The sequence below is a fragment of the Halichondria panicea genome, chromosome 8, assembly GCF_963675165.1.
Source record: "Halichondria panicea chromosome 8, odHalPani1.1, whole genome shotgun sequence".
NCBI classification, from domain to species: Eukaryota; Metazoa; Porifera; class Demospongiae; order Suberitida; family Halichondriidae; genus Halichondria; species Halichondria panicea.
Genome location: NC_087384.1, coordinates 6,722,595 through 6,743,106, shown reverse-complemented (window position 1 = coordinate 6,743,106; position 20,512 = coordinate 6,722,595). Strand labels below are relative to the sequence as shown.

The window sequence follows — 20,512 nt, the reverse complement described above, 5'->3', positions numbered from 1 at the left end:
GAGTGTTGCAAGCTGCACTGTGCTAATGCCTCTCGTCATGTTATGCTTTCGCTCTAGAGTGCTATAGTAGAGGGAATAAGTTTCTATAATGAATTTCACATTGAAGTTAGCTTATCTATATAAACTAACCGAGAAGAAAAAACTTGTTTACATGCATCTATTAAAAATATCTATTGTAGTGTTTTGTGAGGATTGAAAATTGGTTCTGCCAATTAAGATGTTGGGTTCAGTGTAACTATATCATATAACAGAAGAAAAGACTCTTTGTACATGCATATTGTTATCTATTGTATGTGGGGAGTGTTATGTGGCTTACCAGGCCCTCAAGAAAAAGATCTACGCCTCGAGGCATAATAATAATTGCAATATTAAATACAAATTAATGTGTACAAAAAATATAAAGACTCATACTAGCATGAGGTGAGCACTATTAATTAGTCTTTTAGAGTTCATCACTCGACTCAGCTTGTTTGGGGACTCCCTTCGATTGCTTTGGTGATAGTTTAGTTTCGAGCTTCTTGATTGGTTGTTCCAGTAGATGTGATTCAGTATCAGGCTCCTTGGCAGCGATTGATAGTTGACGTACACGTGACAGAAAACCGGACTCCTCGGTTGATTCTAATGTGGGGAGTGAGGCATGACGTGAAGTGTGTGAATACATTATAGACATGTAGTCGACTATACCTTGTGTTCTGCTGTGAGTTTCCATTAACTCTGATCCATGAGGATGCAAGTAAACTGGCTCCTTGAGACGGTCGATCACAGTCATGGTAGCATGGGGTGGAAGTTTGTCGCTAATTGAAGTGAAGATCTCTTGCACGGACATAGAAGGGTGTGCCAGTTCGTCCTCTACGATGTCTGCCACCCTCAGCACATCATGGAGGGGTTGAAGCTTGTGGCTAATTGAAGTGAAGATGTTTTGCACGGACATAGAAGGAGATTTCTCTACGATGTCTCCCGCCCTCCGCAGATAATCACATCCAATATAACCAATAATGTAGTTTTCCCAGATTGCTTCAACGAAATGCAGAGGAGCATGGCGTTCAGAGGAGTTGGAATTGACAACAAACAGGAATATCTTTGGTTTGTCAGCAAGGTGTGTGGCAATAGGAGGGAATAGTGGTGCCATAATATCTTCCTTGATGTCGATGTGACCAATATCAGTGTATAAATGATTACCCTCTCTAAGTCCATATACCACCACTAATATGGGATGGTGTTTCAGCTCCAGATCTACAGCTTGCATGGATGACGTTAGGGATGTTTTATCTTGAGGCTCGTAAACAGCAAATCTCAATTTCCATGCGAGCACAGCCGTTAGGTCCAACAACGAACGGAATGGTACAACAATAGCCAGTCCATGATGATTAGGTTTGCGGTTGATTCGCTCCGCTATCCTTTGATGTGGTTTACAAGTGATCGAAGCTCCAGCTTCAATCATAGCACCTCCAGATCCCTCTGTACCTGACTGACTAACCTGTAGAGACAAAATTCATCGGATTAGGGGCAGAATTAAACACTTACCTTTACCATCGGCATGAAAGGGTAGAGACATTCTCCTTCGAGTGATAGCTTGAGAATATTGTTGATTAAAAAGAAAGAAGAACTTTTCTTCTGCACTTGGTCACTGATCACTGCTCCTACAGCAGCAGGGACTAGCCATGTAACCAGTAGTGAGCTCTCCTGGAGGTCAAACAAAGAAAGAGCTAGCTGGGAGAGTGCGAAATCACTAGCAAAACGTTTCCTGTACGTGTCTACATCTTCAAGAGTTGCAGTTTTAACATCAAAATCTAATTTCGCTTTTAGACGAGAGTAACCAGCAGGAGGATCTGAATTTCTCGGTAGATGGTCAAGTGCTTCGCTAACGGGGGTGTTCATTCTGAACTGTCTCATGTCTTTTGCATAGCTGCTCATGTCTCGTTTCAGACTATCACTACAAAATTGCTCTATGATATGCTCAAGAAGGCTGAAATCAATAAAGCTTAGGTAGAAACTGAGATGCACAAATATGCTTTCGATCGATTCTGCTTTTTCAAACAAGGAATGTTTTGATAAGATAAAAACTTTGTGTTCACTTTTGATGGAGCTTGGCATTATCATGAGTGCTTGGCGGAACTCAGTCACAGGTATTCGCTTCTCAGTTATTTCTTTAAGAGCTATCTTTTGTAGAACCATAAATCTCGTCTCAAATTGTTGTATGCAGTCAGCAGTTGCAGTGCCTAATAAAATGAAATGGACATGACTTATCATGTCAAAACTACATGTACGTTAAAAGATTACCTGTTGCCAACAAATTTGGTTCAATTGGATCAAGAATTGGTGGCTCTGTCAGAGGTGATCGACCTATAGTATCGGAAATATAAATATAAAGTGCTGGATAATAAGAGCTACTAACCTGGTGCAGGTGACAAGGACACAGCGTCTTCTTTATTCAGCTCACTGGTTTGTGTCTGGATGACTGGAGCACAAGAAATGATGAAAACACAGATTAGCTATTTATAAAGTAACTCACAAGTCCTACACACTTGGTCAGCCAAAGCTCCTTCACAAAGACTAATCAAAATTTCCAACAACGACCGATAAGTGAAGTCAAGGATTTTGTTGTCCCATTTCTTCAAAGCTTCATACATAGCCTGTCGATAGCCACTCCTAAAGGCACAATCCTTCAGATCCGCTGTATCAGAATTATTGAGATTAAATCCTGGGACAAACTTTTCATAGCTGCCAAGTAAACTGGCTAAGCTCATCAATTGTTCCTGCTCAATTCTTTGGTCTAGCTGGGTGTCTGTTTGTTACCCCAGTCTTCTGCTTCAGAGTATGAATATCAATATTGAGCTGGCTATATCTTGTAGCCATCTTGTAGACTTACAAGACCCACCCCTTATTTTACACCACCGCATGCATTCCTGTGGAAATATAATTGTTATAAATAATTTTATTCATTGTAGCATGTACAAAGATGCACACACACACCTCCACACACAGTCTGACAAGGGAGTGGCGGCCCACCACATGTACCTGGCAGCAGTGGCGGTGGCAGCTCTCAGTCTAGTGTTCACACGGGGCATACTACTCACTGACAGACCAACACACCCTAAACCTAGCGTTGAGTAGCTAGCTCTGTTTCATTAGTCATTTTGTCATAATTATGATCGTTTGATTTCATGTGCTGTTGTCATAAAATTAAGTTTTGCAATTATACGGATAGTAATTAAATTATAATGCACTTTGATGTTGAAGAATTTAGCAATAGCTCAGTATCAGCTTTCTTGATTGGTTGTACCTGTAGACGTTCAGTATCAGGCTCCAGACCAGTAACGTCGATTGATTGTTCCAGTAGATGTGATTCACTATCGGACTCCTCGGATGATTCTAATGTGGGGAGTGAAGTGTGTGAATACATTATAGACATATGACTATTATATCAGGGTTCTATCTAGAAGAAATATTTTGGGGGGGGGGAATATTTTGTGGGGGGAAGCCTACGGCGAGTGCAAAGCACGAGCCATAGGCTGAAAGGGGGGTCCAGGGGTCCTCCCCTGGAAAATTTTTTATTCTAGATGGCCAGAGACGCAATTTGAACCAAATAAGGTCTTTTACTTAAAAATTTGAGGTGCACAAATAGAGGTTCACAAATGTGTATAATTATTAAAGCATTATTCTATTATAGTACAGTCCATAGATACTACAGGAATATAGTATCTATGGTATTAGTACAGTGCAAGAAGGTACCAGGGGGGAAGTTGGAAGGTTTGGGGGGGAAGCTGGAAGGTTTGGGGGGAAAATGGATAGTTTGGGGGGGAAGCTTCCCCCCGGCCCCCCCCCCCCCACTAGATAGAACCCTGACTATACCTTGTAGTAGCCTTCGATGGAGTGGTGGGAGTGAGACAAATGAGGATAAATCAAAATAGGCTAATCTGTCAGATCCATCAGGATATAAGTAAACTGGCTCCTTGAGATGGTTGATCACAGTTATTGTAGCAGCGGGTTGAAGGATGTCGCTAATTGAAGTGAAGATCTCTTGTACGGACATAGAAGGGGATACCAGTTCTTCATGTACGATGTCTGTCATCCGTATCTCATCATTACATGTAATAAAACAAAAAATGCAGTTGTCCCAGATTGTATCAACTTCGACAAAGGAAAGGCATTCAGAAGAGCCAATAAACAGGAATATCTTTGGGTTGTCAGCAAGGTGTGTGCCAATAGGAGGGAATAGTGGTGCCATAATATCTTCCTTGATGTCGATGACACCAATATCAGTGCGTAGAAGATTACCCCTCCCCCCATGTCCATCTACCACCACTATTATGGGATGGTGTTTCAGCTCCAGATCTACAGCTTGCATGTATGAGTTTAGGGATGGTTTATCTTGAGGCTCGTAAACAGTAAATCTCAAAGTCTCCCTGAGAATGTTCGTTATGTTCAATAACGAATCAAAATATGGTACAACAATAGCCAGTCCACGATGATTAGGTCCGAGGTCGATTATTCCTTTCATTTCATTTTGATGTGGTACAAGAGGGGTAAAACTAGCTCCAGCTTCAATCGCAGGACTACTAGATTCCCTTGTATCTGATTGACTACATGTAACCTGTATAGAGGAAAACATCATTGAATTAAGGAGCAGAATTAAACACATACCTTTACCATTGGGTAGAGACATTCTCCTTCAAGTGATAGCTTGAGAATACCGTTGCTTAAAAAGAAGGAAGCTGTTGTCTTGTGCACTTGGTCACTGATCATTGCTCCTACAGCAGCAGGCACTAGCCATGTAACCAGTAGTGAGCTCTCCTGGAGGTCAAACAAAGAAAGGGCTAGCTGGGAGAGCAAGAATTCACTAGCGAAACGTTTCCTGTATGTGTCTACATCTTCAAGAGTTGCAGTATGAACATCAACATCTAATTTCAATGTTAAACGAGAGTAACCAGCAGGAGTATCTGAATTTCTTGGAAGATGGTCAAGTGCTTCGCTAACGGGGGTGTTCATTCTGAACTGTCTCATGTCTTCTGCATAGCTGCTCATGTCTTGTTTCAGACTATCACTACCAAATTGCTCTATGATAATTATGCTCAAGAAGGCTGAAATCAATAAAGCTTAGGTAGAAATTGATCTCCAAAAATATGCTTTCAATCGATTTAGCTTCTTCAAACAAGGAATAGTTTGATTTGATAAAATCTTTGTTTTCATTTTTGATGGAGCTTGGCATTATCATGAGTGTTTGGCGGAACTCAGTCACAGGTATTCGCTTCTCAGTTATTTCTTTGAGAGCCATCTTTCGTAGATCTATAAACCTCGTCTCAAATTTGTCTATGTGGTCAGCAGTTGTAGTGCCTAATGAAATGTATGTACGTTACTACATCACAACTACGTTAAAAGATTACCTGTCCCCAAATTCGGTTGAAGTACGTCATGAATTGGTGGCCCTGTCAGAAGTGGTTTTCTATCTATGTTACAAGGAAAATTACTTGAATCCATGCTATACTGAGCTATTAACCTGGTGCAGGTGACAAGGACACAGCGTCTTCTTTATTCCGCTCACTGGCTTGTGTCTGGATGACTGGAGCACAAGAAATGATGAAAACACAGATTGTAGCTATTTATAAAGTAACTCACAAGTCCTACACACTTGGTCAGCCAAAGCTCCTTCACGAAGACCAATCAAAATCTCCAACAACGACCGATAAGTAAAGTCACGGATGAATTTTCCCCATTTCATTAAAGCTTCATACATGGCTTGTTGATTGCCATGCTTGGAGGCACATTCCTTCAGATCCTCTATATCAGCATTATTGAGATCAAATCCTGAGCTTCTAACAAACTTTTTATAGCTGCCAAGTACTCCAGCCAGGCTCCACAATTATTCCTGCTCAATTCTTTGGTCTAGCTGGGTGTCTGTTACCCCAGTCTTCTGCTTCAGAGTATCAATATCAATATTGAGCTGGCTATATCTTGTAGCCATCTTGTAGACTCTACAAGACCCACCCCTTATTTTGCACCCCCTGCATTCCTGTGGAAATAATTGTTATAAATAATTTTATTCATTGGAAACAAATTAGCTTTACAAAGATGCACACACACACCTCCTGCTCCACACACAGACTGACAGGACAGTGGCGGCCCACCACATCTACCTGGCAGCAGTGGCAGTGGCAGCTCTCAGTTTAGTGTTCACACTGGGCATACTACTCACTGACAGACCAACAGACCCTAAACCTAGCGTTGAGTAGCTAGCTCTGTTTCATTAGTCATTTTGTCATTTGATCTCATGTGCTGTTTCAATAATTACTTGCAATTTGTACAAAAAAATATAAAGAATTTGCTCGAACAGAATTACACATGATTATACAGGTGCGTTGTATATAATAATAAGGTAACCACTATAAGTCCTCATCAATTTCGAGTTTCTCACTCGACTCGGGTGATACTTCAGTCTTGAGCTTCTCAGTTGGTTGTTCCAGTAGATGCGATTGTTCAGCGGTTGATAGTCCACCTAAATGTGATAGAGTATCGGACTCCTCGGATGATTCTAATGTGAGGAGTGAGGCATGATGTGAAGTGTGTGGATACATTATAGACATGTGACTATACCTTGTGATATGCTGTGAGTTCCAATTAGCTTAGATCCACGAGGATGCAAGTAGACTGGCTCCTTGAGACGGTCGATCACAGTAATGGTAAGGAAGCTGAGCTGGTCGCTAATTGAAGTGAAAATCTTTTGCACAGACATAAAAGGGTTTGCCAGTTTGTCCTCTACGATGTGTGCCACCCTCTGTCGGATAAGGTAATAAACAGGAATATCTTTGGGTTGTCAGCAAGGTGTGTGGCAATAGGAGGGAATAGTGGTGCCATAATATCTTCCTTGATGTCGATGACACCAATATCAGTGTATAGATCACAATTAGTGCGTAGAAGATTACCACTCACTCCATCTCCAGATACCACCACTAATATGGGATGGTGTTTCAGCTCCAGATCTACAGCTTGCATGTATGACTTTAGGAATCGTTCATCTTGAGGATTGTAAACAGCAAATCCCAATATCCTCGTGAGCACGTCCGTTAGGTCCAACAACAGACGGAGTGGTACAACAATAGCCAGTCCACGATGATGAGGTCCGAGGTTGATTCGCTCCGCTATCCTTTGATGTGGTTTACGAGTGATCGAAGCTCCAGCTTCAATCATAGCACCACCAGATCCCTCTGTACCTGACTGACTAACCTGTAGAGACAAAATTCATTGGGATTAGGGGCAGAATTAAACACTTACCTTTACCATTGGGTAGAGACATTCTCCTTCGAGTGATAGCTTAAGAATATTGTTGCTTAAAAAGAAAGAAGAACTTTTCTTCTGCACTTGATCACTGATCATTGCTCCTACAGCAGCAGGCACTAGCCATGTAAACAGTAGTGAGCTCTCCTGGAGGTCAAACAAAGAAAGGGCTAGCTGGGAGAGCAAGAAATCACTAGCAAAACGTTTCCTGTACGTGTCTACATCTTCAAGAGTTGCAGTTTTAACATCAAAATCTAATTTCGCTTTTAGACGAGAGTAACCAGCAGGAGGATCTGAATTTCTCGGTAGATGGTCAAGTGCTTCGCTAACGGGGGTGTTCATTCTGAAGTGTCCCATGTCTTCTGCATAGCTGCTCATGTCTCGTTTCAGACTATCACTACCAAATTGCTCTATGATATGCTCAAGAAGGCTGAAATCGATAAAGCTTAGGTAGAAATTGAGATGCAGAAAGATGCTTTCGACCGATTTAGCGTCTTCAAACAAAGGATATTTTGATTTGATGAAATCTTCGTTTTCATTTGTGATAGGGCTTGGTAACGTCATGAGTGTTTGGCGAAACTCAGTCACAGTTACTCCATTCTCAGTTACCTCTTTGAGAGCTCTCTTTCGTAGATTAATGAACCGCATCTCAAATCTTTTTATTCGGTCAGCAGTTCTAGTGCCTAATATAACATAGCATGTTTGTGTATGTAAACAATTACCTGTCGCCTACCTGTCGCCAAGGAATTTGGTTTCACTGTGTCACGAATCGGTGGCCGTGTCCGACCTATAGTACGAGAGACAAAATTAATAACCAGCTTGATAACTCCATCTGATCTACTAACGTGGTGCAGGTGACAAGGACACAGCGTCTTCTTTATTCAGCTCACTGGCTTGTGTCTGGATGACTGGAGCACAAGAAATGATGAAAACACTGTAGCTATTTATAAAGTAACTCACAAGTCCTACACACTTGGTCAGCCAAAGCTCCTTCACGAAGACTAATCAAAATCTCCAACAACGACCTGTAAGTGAAGTCATGGATGACATTTTCCCATTTCCTTAAAGCTTCACACATAGCCAGTTGATTTCCATTACGCTTAGAGGCAATGGTCTCTAGATCTGCTATATTTGCATTATTGAGATCAAACCCTGGCTTTCTAACAAACTTATCATAGCTGCCAAGTAAACCAGCCAGGCTCCACAATTTTTCCTGCTCTAGCTGGGTGTCTGTTACCCCTCTTCTGCTTCAGAGTATGAATATCAATATTGAGCTGGCTATAACTTGTAGACTCTACAAGACCCACCCCCTTATTTTGCACCTCCGCATGCATTCCTGTGGAAATATTGTTATAAATAATTTTATTCATTGGAAACAAATTAGCTTTACAAAGATGCACACACACACACACACACACCTCCACACACAGACTGACAAGGGAGTGGCGGCCCACCACATGTACCTGGCAGCAGTGGCAGTGGCAACTCTCAGTCTAGTGTTCACACTGAGCATATATACTACTCACTGACAGACCAACACAACCTAAACCTAGCCGCGGCGTTGAGTAGCTAGCTCTGTTTCATTAGTCATTTCATCACTGTCTTTTGATCTCATGTGCTGTTGTCAATAATTACTTGCAATTTGTAAAAAAAATATAAAGAATTTGCTCAAACAGAATTACACATGATTATACAGGTACGTTGTATATAATAATAAGGTGAACACTATAAGTCTTCATCAATTTGGAGTTTCTCACTCGACTCAGGTGATACTTCAGTCTTGAGCTTCTTAGTTGGTTGTTCCAGTAGATGCGATTGTTCAGCGGTTGATAGTCCACCTAAACGTGATAGAGTATCGGACTCCTCAGATGATTCTAATGTTGGGAGTGAGGCATGATGTGAAGTGTGTGGATACATTATAGACATGTGACTATACCTTGTGATCTGCTGTGAGTTTCCATTAGTTCAGATCCACGAGGATGCAAGTAGACTGGCTCCTTGAGACAGTCGACCACGGTCATGGTAACAGTGGATGGAAGCTGGTCACTAATTGAAGTGAAAATCTCTTGCACAGACATAGAAGGGTGTGCTAGTTCGTCCCGTACGATGTCTGCCACCCTCAGCACATCATGGAGGGGTTGAAGCTTGTGGCTAATTGAAGTGAAGATGTTTTGCACCCTAACCCTAGAATGAGATGAGAATTCGTCCTCTACGATATCTCCCACCCTTTGCATATCATGGATATCACCACATGCAATATAACCAACAATGTAGTTTTCCCAGATTGCTTCAACGAAATGTAGAGCATGGCGTTCAGAATTTGAGGCAGCAAATAGGAATATCTTTGGGTTGTCAGCAAGGTGTGTGGCAATAGGAGGGAATAGTGGTGCCATAATATCTTCCTTGATGTCGATGAAGCCACATTCAGTGGATAGATGATTACCCCACAATCCATCTCCAGGTACCACCACTAATATGGGATGGTGTTTCAGCTCCAGATCTACAGCTTGTATGTATGACTTTAGGGAGAGTTTATCTCGAGGCTCGTAAATATCAAATCTCAATTTCCTCGTGAGCACGTCCGTTAGGTCCAACAACGAATGGTTTGTTACAACAATAGCCAGTCCATGATGATTAGGTTTGAGGTTGATTCGCTCCGCTATCCTTTGATGTGGTTTACGAGTGATCGAAGCTCCAGCTTCAATCATAGCACCACCAGATCCCTCTGTACCTGACTGACTAACCTGTAGAGACAAAATTCATTGGGATTTGGGGCAGAATTAAACACTTACCTTTACCATCGGCATGAAAGGGTAGAGACATTTTCCTTCAAGTGATAGACTGAGAATATTGTTGCTTAAAAAGAAAGAAGTTGTTTTCTTCTGCACTTGATCACTGATCATTGCTCCTACAGCAGCAGGCACTAGCCATGTAACCAGTAGTGAGCTCTCCTGGAGATCAAACAAAGAAAGGGCTAGCTGGGAGAGTGAGAAATCACTAGCGAAACGTTTCCTGTATGTGTCTACGTCTTCAAGAGTTGCAGCCTGAACATCAAAATTTGATTTCACTGTTAGACGAGAGTAACCAGCAGGAGTATCTGAATTTCTCGGAAGATGGCCAAGTACTTCGCTAACGGGGGTTTTCATTCTGAACTGTCTCATGTCTTCTGCATAGCTGCTCATTTCTCGTTTCAGACTATCACTACCAAATTGCTCTATGATATGCTCAAGAAGGCTGAAATCAATAAAGCTCAAGTAGAAATTGAGATGAACAAAGATGTCTTCGATAGACTCTGCTTTTTGAAACAAGGAATGTTTTGATAAGATAAAATCTTTGTTTTCACTTTTGATAGAGCTTGGCATTATCATGAGCGTTCGGCGGAACTGAGTTACAGTTATTCGTTTCTCATCAATCTCACCAAGAGTTTTCGTTTGTAGATCCATAAACCTCGTCTCAAATTCATGTATGCAGTCAGCAGTTGTAGTGCCTAACAAAAATGAAATGTACATGATTACCATATCAAAACTACGTTAAAAGATTACCTGTCGCCACGGAATTTGGTTCAACTAGGTCACAAATTGGTGACTCTGTCAGAGGTGATCGACCTATAGTATCGGAAACAATATCTATGAGCTTGATATTAACTCCATACTGATCTGCTAACCTGGAGCAGGTGACAAGGACACAGCGTCTTCTTTATTTAGCTCACTGGTTTGTGTCTGGATGACTGGAGCACAAGAAATGATGAAAACACAGATTGTAGCTATTTATAAAGTAACTCACAAGTCCTACACACTTGGTCAGCCAAAGCTCCTTCACGAAGACCAATCAAAATCTCCAACAACGACCGATAAGTGAAGTCACGGATGAATTTTCCCCATTTCATTAAAGCTTCATACATGGCTTGTTGATTGCCATGCTTGGAGGCACATTCCTTCAGATCCTCTACATCAGCATTATTGAGATCAAATCCTGAGCTTCTAACAAACTTTTTATAGCTGCCAAGTACACCAGACAGGCTCCACAATTGTTTCTGCTCAATTGTTTGGTCTAGCTGGGTGTCTGTTACCCCAGTCTTCTGCTTCAGAGTATCAATATCAATATTGAGCTGGCTATATCTTGTAGCCATCTTGTAGACTCTACAAGACCCACCCCTTATTTTGCACCTCCACATGCATTCCTGTGGAAATATTGTTATAAATAATTTTATTCATTGGAAACAAATTAGCTTTACAAAGATGCACACACACACCTCCTGCTCCACACACAGACTGACAGGACAGTGGCGGCCCACCACATCTACCTGGCAGCAGTGGCAGTGGCAGCTCTCAGTTTAGTGTTCACACTGGGCATACTACTCACTGACAGACCAACAGACCCTAAACCTAGCGTTGAGTAGCTAGCTCTGTTTCATTAGTCATTTTGTCATTTGATCTCATGTGCTGTTGTCAATAATTACTTGCAATTTGTACAAAAAATATAAAGAATTTGCTCGAACAGAATTACACATGATTATACAGGTGCGTTGTATATAATAATAAGGTGAGCACTATAAGTCTTCATCAATTTGGAGTTTCTCACTCGACTCAGGTGATACTTCAGTCTTGAGCTTCTTGGTTGGTTGTTCCAGTAGATGCGATTGTTCAGCGACTGATAGTCCACTTGAATGTGATAGACAACTGGACTCCCCGGATGATTCTAATGTGGGGAGTGAGGCATGACGTGAAGTGTGTGAATCATTATAGACATGTGACTATACCTTGTGATCCGATGATTAGCTCAGGTCCACGAGGATGCAAGTAGACTGGCTCCTTGAGACGATCGATCACAGTCATGGTAGCATAGGGTGGAAACTGTTCACTAATTGAAGTGAAGATCTCTTGCACGGACATATAAAGGTGTGCCAGTTCGTCCCGTAAGATGTCTGGCACCCACAGCACATCATTGAGATTATCACATGCAATATAACCAACAATGCAGTTTTCCCAGATTGGTTCAACGAAATGTAGAGCACGGTGTTCAAAAGAGTAGGATCTGACAACAAATAGGAATATCTTTGGGTTGTCAGCAAGGTGTGTGGCAATAGGAGGGAATAGTGGTGCCATAATATCTTCCTTGATGTTGATGTCACCAATATCAGTGAGTAGAAGATTATCCCTTCTGATTCCAGATACCACCACTATTATGGGATGGTGTTTCAGCTCCAGATCTACAGCTTGCATGTATGACTTTAGGGATGGTTTATCTTGAGGCTCGTAAATATCAAATCTCCATGCCCTCTTGAGCACGTCCGTTAGGTACAACAACGAACGGCATGGTACAACAATAGCCAGTCCACGATGATTAGGTTTGAGGTTAATTCGCTCCGCTATCCTTTGATGTGGTTTACGAGTGATCGAAGCTCCAGCTTCAATCGTAGCACCACCAGATCCCTCTGTACCTGACTGACTAACCTGTAGAGACAAAATTCATCGGATTAGGGGCAGAATTAAACACTTACCTTTACCATCGGCATGAAAGGGTAGAGACATTCTCCTTCGAGTGATAGCTTGAGAATATTGTTGCTTAAAAAGAAAGAAGAACTTTTCTTCTGCACTTGATCACTGATCATTGCTCCTACAGCAGCAGGAACTAGCCATGTAACCAGTAGTGAGCTCTCCTGGAGCTCAAACAAAGAAAGGGCTAGCTGGGAGAGCAAGAAATCACTAGCAAAACGTTTCCTGTACGTGTCTACATCTTCAAGAGTTGCAGTTTTAACATCAAAATTTAATTTCGCTTTTAGACGAGAGTAACCAGCAGGAGGATCTGAATTTCTCGGTAGATGGTCAAGTGCTTCGCTAACGGGGGTGTTCATTCTGAAGTGTCCCATGTCTTCTGCATAGCTGCTCATGTCTCGTTTCAGACTATCACTACCAAATTGCTCTATGATATGCTCAAGAAGGCTGAAATCGATAAAGCTCAAGTAGAAATTGAGATGCACAAAGATGCTTTCGACCGATTTAGCGTCTTCAAACAAAGGATATTTTGATTTGATGAAATCTTCGTTTTCACTTGTGATAGGGCTTGGTAACGTCATGAGTGTTTGGCGAAACTCAGTCACAGTTACTCCATTCTCAGTTACTCTTTGAGAGCTCTCTTTCGTAGATTAATAAACTGCGTCTCAAATCTTTTTATTCGGTCAGCAGTTCTAGTGCCTAATACAACATAGCATGTTTGTGAATGTAAACAATTACCTGTCGCCTACCTGTCACCAAGGGATTTGGTTTCACTGTGTCACGAATCGGTGGCCGTGTCCGACCTATAGTACGAGAGACAAAATTAATAACCAGCTTGATAACTCCATCTGAGCTACTAACCTGGTGCAGGTGACAAGGACACAGCGTCTTCTTTATTCAGCTCACTGGTTTGTGTCTGGATGACTGGAGCACAAGAAATGATGAAAACACAGATATAGCTATTTATAAAGTAACTCACAAGTCCTACACACTTGGTCAGCCAAAGCTCCTTCACGAAGACTAATAAAAATCTCCAACAACGACCGATAAGTAAAGTCAAGGATTATGTTTTCCCATTTCTTCAGAGCTTCATACATGGCCTGTCGATAGCCATTCCTAAAGGCACAATCCTTCAGATCCGCTGTATCAGAATTATTGAGATTAAATCCTGGGACAAACTTTTCATAACTGCCAAGTAAACTGGCTAAGCTCATCAATTGTTCCTGCTCAATTCTTTGGTCTAGCTGGGTGTCTGTTACCCCAGTCTTCTGCTTCAGAGTATCAATATCAATATTGAGCTGGCTATATCTTGTAGCCATCTTGTAGACTCTACAAGACCCACCCCTTATTTTGCACCTCCCCATGCATTCCTGTGGAAATATTGTTATAAATAATGTTATTCATTGGAAACAAATTAGTGAAGCAATGAAGTAGTACAAAGATGCACACACACCTCCTGACAAGACAGTGGCGGCCCACCACATGTACCTGGCAGCAGTGGCGGTGGCAGCTCTCAGTCTAGTGTTCACACTGGGCATATCTACTACTCACTGGCAGACCAACACACTCTAAACCAAACGTTGAGTAGCTAGCTCTGTTTCATTAGTCATTTTGTCACTGTCTGCTGCTGTCTATAACGAGTGTTGCAAGCTGCACTGTGCTAATGCCTCTCGCCATGTTATGCTTTCGCTCTAGAGTGCTATAGTAGAGGGAATAAGTTTCTATAATGAATTTCACATTGAAGTTAGCTTATCTATATAAACTCACGAGAAGAAAAAACTTGTTTACATGCACCTATTAAAAATATCTATTATTATTATTGTAGTGTTTTGTGAGGATTGAAAATTGGTTCTGCCAATTAAGATGTTGGGTTCAGTGTAACTATATCATATAACAGAAGAAAAGACTCTTTGTACATGCATATTGTTATCTATTGTATGTGAGGAGTGTTATGTGGCTTACCACGCCCTCAAGAAAAAGATCTACGCCTCGAGGCATAATAATAATTGCAATATTAAATACAAATTAATGTGTACAAACAATATAAAGACTCATACTTGTATGAGGTGAGCACTATTAATTAGTCTTTTAGAGTTCATCACTCGACTCAGCTTGTTTGGGGACTCCCTTCGATTGCTTTGGTGAGAGTTCAGTTTCGAGCTTCTTGATTGGTTGTTCCAGTAGATGTGATTCAGTATCAGGCTCCTTGGCAGCGATTGATAGTTGACGTACACGTGACAGAAAACCGGACTCCTCGGTTGATTCTAATGTGGGGAGTGAGGCATGACGTGAAGTGTGTGAATACATTATAGACATGTAGTCGACTATACCTTGTGTTCTGCTGTGAGTTTCCATTAACTCAGATCCACAAGGATGCAAGTAAACTGGCTCCTTGAGACGGTCGATTACAGTCATGGTAGCATGGGGTGGAAGTTTGTCGCTAATTGAAGTGAAGATCTCTTGCACGGACATAGAAGGGTGTGCCAGTTCGTCCTCTACGATGTCTGCCACCCTCAGCACATCATGGAGGGATTGAAGCTTGTGGCTAATTGAAGTGAAGATGTTTTGCACGGACATAGAAGGAGATTTCTCTACGATGTCTCCCGCCCTCCGCAGATAATCACATCCAATATAACCAATAATGTAGTTTTCCCAGATTGCTTCAACGAAATGCAGAGGAGCATGGCGTTCAGAGGAGTTGGAATTGACAACAAATAGGAATATCTTTGGTTTGTCAGCAAGGTGTGTGGCAATAGGAGGGAATAGTGGTGCCATAATATCTTCCTTGATGTCGAAGTCACCAATATCAGTGTATAAATGATTACCCTCTCTAAGTCCAGATACCACCACTATTATGGGATGGTGTTTCAGCTCCAGATCTACAGCTTGCATGGATGACGTTAGGGATGGTTCATCTTGAGGCTCGTAAACAGCAAATCTCAATTTCCATGCGAGCACAGCCCTTAGGTCCAACAACGAACGGAATGGTACAACAATAGCCAGTCCATGATGATTAGGTTTGAGGTTGATTCGCTCCGCTATCCTTTGATGTGGTTTACAAGTGATCGAAGCTCCAGCTTCAATCATAGCACCTCCAGATCCCTCTGTACCTGACTGACTAACCTGTAGAGACAAAATTCATCGGATTAGGGGCAGAATTAAACACTTACCTTTACCATCGGCATGAAAGGGTAGAGACATTCTCCTTCAAGTGAGAGCTTGAGAATATTGTTGCTTAAAAAGAAAGAAGAACTTTTCTTCTGCACTTGGTCACTGATCACTGCTCCTACAGCAGCAGGGACTAGCCATGTAACCAGTAGTGAGCTCTCCTGGAGGTCAAACAAAGAAAGAGCTAGCTGGGAGAGTGCGAAATCACTAGCAAAACGTTTCCTGTACGTGTCTACATCTTCAAGAGTTGCAGTTTTAACATCAAAATCTAATTTCGCTTTTAGACGAGAGTAACCAGCAGGAGGATCTGAATTTCTCGGTAGATGGTCAAGTGCTTCGCTAACGGGGGTGTTCATTCTGAACTGTCTCATGTCTTTTGCATAGCTGCTCATGTCTCGTTTCAGACTATCACTACAAAATTGCTCTATGATATGCTCAAGAAGGCTGAAATCAATAAAGCTTAGGTAGGAAACTGAGATGCACACATATGCTTTCGATCGATTCTGCTTTTTCAAACAAGGAATGTTTTGATAAGATAAAAACTTTGTGTTCACTTTTGATGGAGCTTGGCATTATCATGAGTGCTTGGCGGAACTCAGTCACAGGTATTCGCTTCTCAGTTATTTCTTTAAGAGCTATCTTTTGTAGAACCATAAATCTCGTCTCAAATTGTTGTATGCAGTCAGCAGTTGCAGTGCCTAATAAAATGAAATGGACATGACTTATCATGTCAAAACTACATGTACGTTAAAAGATTACCTGTTGCCAACAAATTTGGTTCAATTGGATCAAGAATTGGTGGCTCTGTCAGAGGTGATCGACCTATAGTATCGGAAATATAAATATAAAGTGCTGGATAATAAGAGCTACTAACCTGGTGCAGGTGACAAGGACACAGCGTCTTCTTTATTCAGCTCACTGGTTTGTGTCTGGATGACTGAAGCACAAGAAATGATGAAAACACAGATTAGCTATTTATAAAGTAACTCACAAGTCCTACACACTTGGTCAGCCAAAGCTCCTTCACAAAGACTAATCAAAATTTCCAACAACGACCGATAAGTGAAGTCAAGGATTTTGTTGTCCCATTTCTTCAAAGCTTCATACATAGCCTGTCGATAGCCACTCCTAAAGGCACAATCCTTCAGATCCGCTGTATCAGAATTATTGAGATTAAATCCTGGGACAAACTTTTCATAGCTGCCAAGTAAACTGGCTAAGCTGATCAATTGTTCCTGCTCAATTCTTTGGTCTAGCTGGGTGTCTGTTACCCCAGTCTTCTGCTTCAGAGTATGAATATCAATATTGAGCTGGCTATATCTTGTAGCCATCTTGTAGACTTACAAGACCCACCCCTTATTTTACACCACCGCATGCATTCCTGTGGAAATATAATTGTTATAAATAATTTTATTCATTGTAGCATGTACAAAGATGCACACACACACCTCCACACACAGTCTGACAAGGGAGTGGCGGCCCACCACATGTACCTGGCAGCAGTGGCGGTGGCAGCTCTCAGTCTAGTGTTCACACGGGGCATACTACTCACTGACAGACCAACACACCCTAAACCTAGCGTTGAGTAGCTAGCTCTGTTTCATTACTCATTTTGTCATAATTATGATCGTTTGATTTCATGTGCTGTTGTCATAAAATTAAGTTTTGCAATTATACGGATAGTAATTAAATTATAATGCACTTTGATGTTGAAGAATTTAGCAATAGCTCAGTATCAGCTTTCTTGATTGGTTGTACCTGTAGACGTTCAGTATCAGGCTCCAGACCAGTAACGTCGATTGATTAGATGTGATTCACTATCGGACTCCTCGGATGATTCTAATGTGGGGAGTGAAGTGTGTGAATACATTATAGACATAATTATGACTATTATATCAGGGTTCTATCTAGAAGAAATATTTTGGGGGGGGGAATATTTTGTGGGGGGAAGCCTACGGCGAGTGCAAAGCACGAGCCATAGGCTGAAAGGGGGGTCCAGGGGTCCTCCCCTGGAAAATTTTTTATTCTAGATGGCCAGAGACGCAATTTGAACCAAATAAGGTCTTTTACTTAAAAATTTGAGGTGCACAAATAGAGGTTCACAGATGTGTATAATTATTAAAGCATTATTCTATTATAGTATAGTGCAGTATAATACCCATAGATACTATAGGAATATAGTATCTATGGTATTAGTACAGTGTAAGTGCAAGAAGGTACCAGGGGGGAAGCTGGAAGGTTTGGGGGGGAAGCTGGAAGGTTTGGGGGGGAAGCTGGAAGGTTTGGGGGGGAAGCTGGAAGGTTTGGGGGGGAAGCTGGAAGGTTTGGGGGGAAAATGGATAGTTTGGGGGGGAAGCTTCCCCCCGGCCCCCCCCCCCACTAGATAGAACCCTGACTATACCTTGTAGTAGCCTTCGATGGAGTGGTGGGAGTGAGACAAATGAGGATAAATCAAAATAGGCTAATCTGTCAGATCCATCAGGATATAAGTAAACTGGCTCCTTGAGATGGTTGATCACAGTTATTGTAGCAGCGGGTTGAAGGATGTCGCTAATTGAAGTGAAGATCTCTTGTACGGACATAGAAGGGGATACCAGTTCTTCATGTACGATGTCTGTCATCCGTATCTCATCATTACATGTAATAAAACAAAAAATGCAGTTGTCCCAGATTGTATCAACTTCGACAAAGGAAAGGCATTCAGAAGAGCCAATAAACAGGAATATCTTTGGGTTGTCAGCAAGGTGTGTGGCAATAGGAGGGAATAGTGGTGCCATAATATCTTCCTTGATGTCGATGACACCAATATCAGTGCGTAGAAGATTACCCCTCCCCCCATGTCCAGATACCACCACTATTATGGGATGGTGTTTCAGCTCCAGATCTACAGCTTGCATGTATGACTTTAGTGATGTTTTATCTTGAGGCTCGTAAACAGTAAATCTCAAAGTCTCCCTGAGAATGTTCGTTATGTTCAATAACGAATCAAAATATGGTACAACAATAGCCAGTCCACGATGATTAGGTCCGAGGTCGATTATTCCTTTCATTTCATTTTGATGTGGTACAAGAGGGGTAAAACCAGCTCCAGCTTCAATCGCAGGACTACTAGATTCCCTTGTATCTGATTGACTACATGTAACCTGTATAGAGGAAAACAATCATTGAATTAAGGAGCAGAATTAAACACATACCTTTACCATTGGGTAGAGACATTCTCCTTCAAGTGATAGCTTGAGAATACCGTTGCTTAAAAAGAAGGAAGCTGTTGTCTTGTGCACTTGGTCACTGATCATTGCTCCTACAGCAGCAGGCACTATCCATGTAACCAGTAGTGAGCTCTCCTGGAGGTCAAACAAAGAAAGGGCTAGCTGGGAGAGCAAGAATTCACTAGCGAAACGTTTCCTGTATGTGTCTACATCTTCAAGAGTTGCAGTGTGAACATCAAAATCTAATTTCAATGTTAAACGACAGTAACCAGCAGGAGCATCAGAATTTCTTGGAAGATGGTCAAGTGCCAAATTGCTCTATGATATGCTCAAGAAGGCTGAAATCAATAAAGCTTAGGTAGAAATTGATCTCCAAAAATATGCTTTCAATCGATTTAGCTTCTTTAAACAAGGAATAGTTTGATTTGATAAAATCTTTGTTTTCATTTTTGATGGAGCTTGGCATTATCATGAGTGTTTGGCGGAACTCAGTCACAGGTATTCGTTTCTCAGTTATTTCTTTGAGAGCCATCTTTCGTAGATCTATAAACCTCGTCTCAAATTTGTCTATGTGGTCAGCAGTTGTAGTGCCTAATGAAATGTATGTACGTTACCACATCACAACTACGTTAAAAGATTACCTGTCCCCAAATTCGGTTGAAGTACGTCATGAATTGGTGGCACTGTCAGAAGTGATTTTCTATCTATGGTACAAGGAAAATTACTTGAATACATACTATACTGAGCTATTAACCTGGTGCAGGTGACAAGGACACAGCGTCTTCTTTATTTGGCTCACTGGCTTGTGTCTGGATGACTGGAGCACAAGAAATGATGAAAACACAGATTGTAGCTATTTATAAAGTAACTCACAAGTCCTACACACTTGGTCAGCCAAAGCTCCTTCACGAAGACCAATCAAAATCTCCAACAACGACCGATAAGTGAAGTCACGAATGAATTTTCCCCATTTCATTAAAGCTTCATACATGGCTTGTTGATTGCCATGCTTGGAGGCACATTCCTTCAGATCCTCTATATCAGCATTATTGAGATCAAACCCTGAGCTTCTAACAAACTTTTTATAGCTGCCAAGTAAACCAGCCAGGCTCCACAATTGTTCCTGCTCAATTCTTTGGTCTAGCTGGGTGTCTGTTACCCCAGTCTTCTGCTTCAGAGTATCAATATCAATATTGAGCTGGCTATATCTTGTAGCCATCTTGTAGACTCTACAAGACCCACCCCTTATTTTGCACCTCCACATGCATTCCTGTGGAAATATTGTTATAAATAATTTTATTCATTGGAAACAAATTAGCTTTACAAAGATGCACACACACACACCTCCTGCTCCACACACAGACTGAC

General features: G+C 41.6%; 6 protein-coding genes across 7 annotated transcripts in view; 1 reads left to right on the top strand and 5 right to left on the bottom strand.

The window, feature by feature from the left end:
• The window catches only part of LOC135340539 (uncharacterized), a 44,644-nt gene that overhangs the window by 18,610 nt on the left and 5,522 nt on the right, over positions 1-20,512 (top strand). The window lies entirely within an intron of this gene.
• On the bottom strand, positions 344-20,389 carry LOC135340166 (uncharacterized). Its single transcript, XM_064536490.1, has 17 exons — positions 20,018-20,389; positions 19,899-19,961; positions 19,786-19,848; positions 19,130-19,735; positions 18,337-19,078; positions 16,927-17,774; positions 16,810-16,872; positions 16,695-16,757; positions 15,938-16,633; positions 15,098-15,890; positions 14,858-15,031; positions 13,747-13,908; positions 13,629-13,691; positions 13,517-13,570; positions 12,773-13,419; positions 12,032-12,725; positions 344-618 (listed from the first exon to the last, which is right to left on the bottom strand). Exons 9-17 carry the CDS (start codon positions 16,325-16,327, stop codon positions 443-445), a joined length of 3,153 nt encoding a protein of 1,050 aa, XP_064392560.1. The 5' UTR covers positions 16,328-16,633; positions 16,695-16,757; positions 16,810-16,872; positions 16,927-17,774; positions 18,337-19,078; positions 19,130-19,735; positions 19,786-19,848; positions 19,899-19,961; positions 20,018-20,389; the 3' UTR covers positions 344-442.
• On the bottom strand, positions 1,368-2,878 carry LOC135340542 (uncharacterized). The gene is made up of 4 exons (XM_064536895.1): positions 2,513-2,878; positions 2,396-2,458; positions 2,281-2,343; positions 1,368-2,219 (listed from the first exon to the last, which is right to left on the bottom strand). The coding sequence occupies exons 1-4, from the start codon at positions 2,745-2,747 to the stop codon at positions 1,513-1,515; spliced, it is 1,068 nt and encodes a 355-aa protein (XP_064392965.1). The 5' UTR covers positions 2,748-2,878; the 3' UTR covers positions 1,368-1,512.
• LOC135340537 (uncharacterized) lies at positions 3,159-5,982 on the bottom strand. Of its 2 annotated transcripts, none has more exons than XM_064536889.1 (6): positions 5,617-5,982; positions 5,498-5,560; positions 5,385-5,447; positions 4,651-5,334; positions 3,853-4,594; positions 3,159-3,372 (listed from the first exon to the last, which is right to left on the bottom strand). In XM_064536889.1, the coding sequence occupies exons 4-6, from the start codon at positions 5,023-5,025 to the stop codon at positions 3,212-3,214; spliced, it is 1,278 nt and encodes a 425-aa protein (XP_064392959.1). In that variant the 5' UTR covers positions 5,026-5,334; positions 5,385-5,447; positions 5,498-5,560; positions 5,617-5,982; the 3' UTR covers positions 3,159-3,211. The 2 variants fall into 2 exon arrangements, with proteins under 2 accessions (XP_064392959.1, XP_064392958.1); XM_064536888.1 differs by having other exon boundaries at positions 3,160-3,372; positions 4,645-5,334.
• On the bottom strand, positions 6,252-8,504 carry LOC135340541 (uncharacterized). The gene is made up of 7 exons (XM_064536894.1): positions 8,233-8,504; positions 8,118-8,180; positions 8,006-8,059; positions 7,270-7,955; positions 6,928-7,221; positions 6,592-6,772; positions 6,252-6,529 (listed from the first exon to the last, which is right to left on the bottom strand). Exons 1-7 carry the CDS (start codon positions 8,348-8,350, stop codon positions 6,381-6,383), a joined length of 1,545 nt encoding a protein of 514 aa, XP_064392964.1. The 5' UTR covers positions 8,351-8,504; the 3' UTR covers positions 6,252-6,380.
• Positions 8,876-11,421, bottom strand: LOC135340527 (uncharacterized). Its single transcript, XM_064536875.1, has 6 exons — positions 11,056-11,421; positions 10,937-10,999; positions 10,815-10,877; positions 10,065-10,759; positions 9,209-10,016; positions 8,876-9,146 (listed from the first exon to the last, which is right to left on the bottom strand). Exons 1-6 carry the CDS (start codon positions 11,399-11,401, stop codon positions 8,998-9,000), a joined length of 2,124 nt encoding a protein of 707 aa, XP_064392945.1. The 5' UTR covers positions 11,402-11,421; the 3' UTR covers positions 8,876-8,997.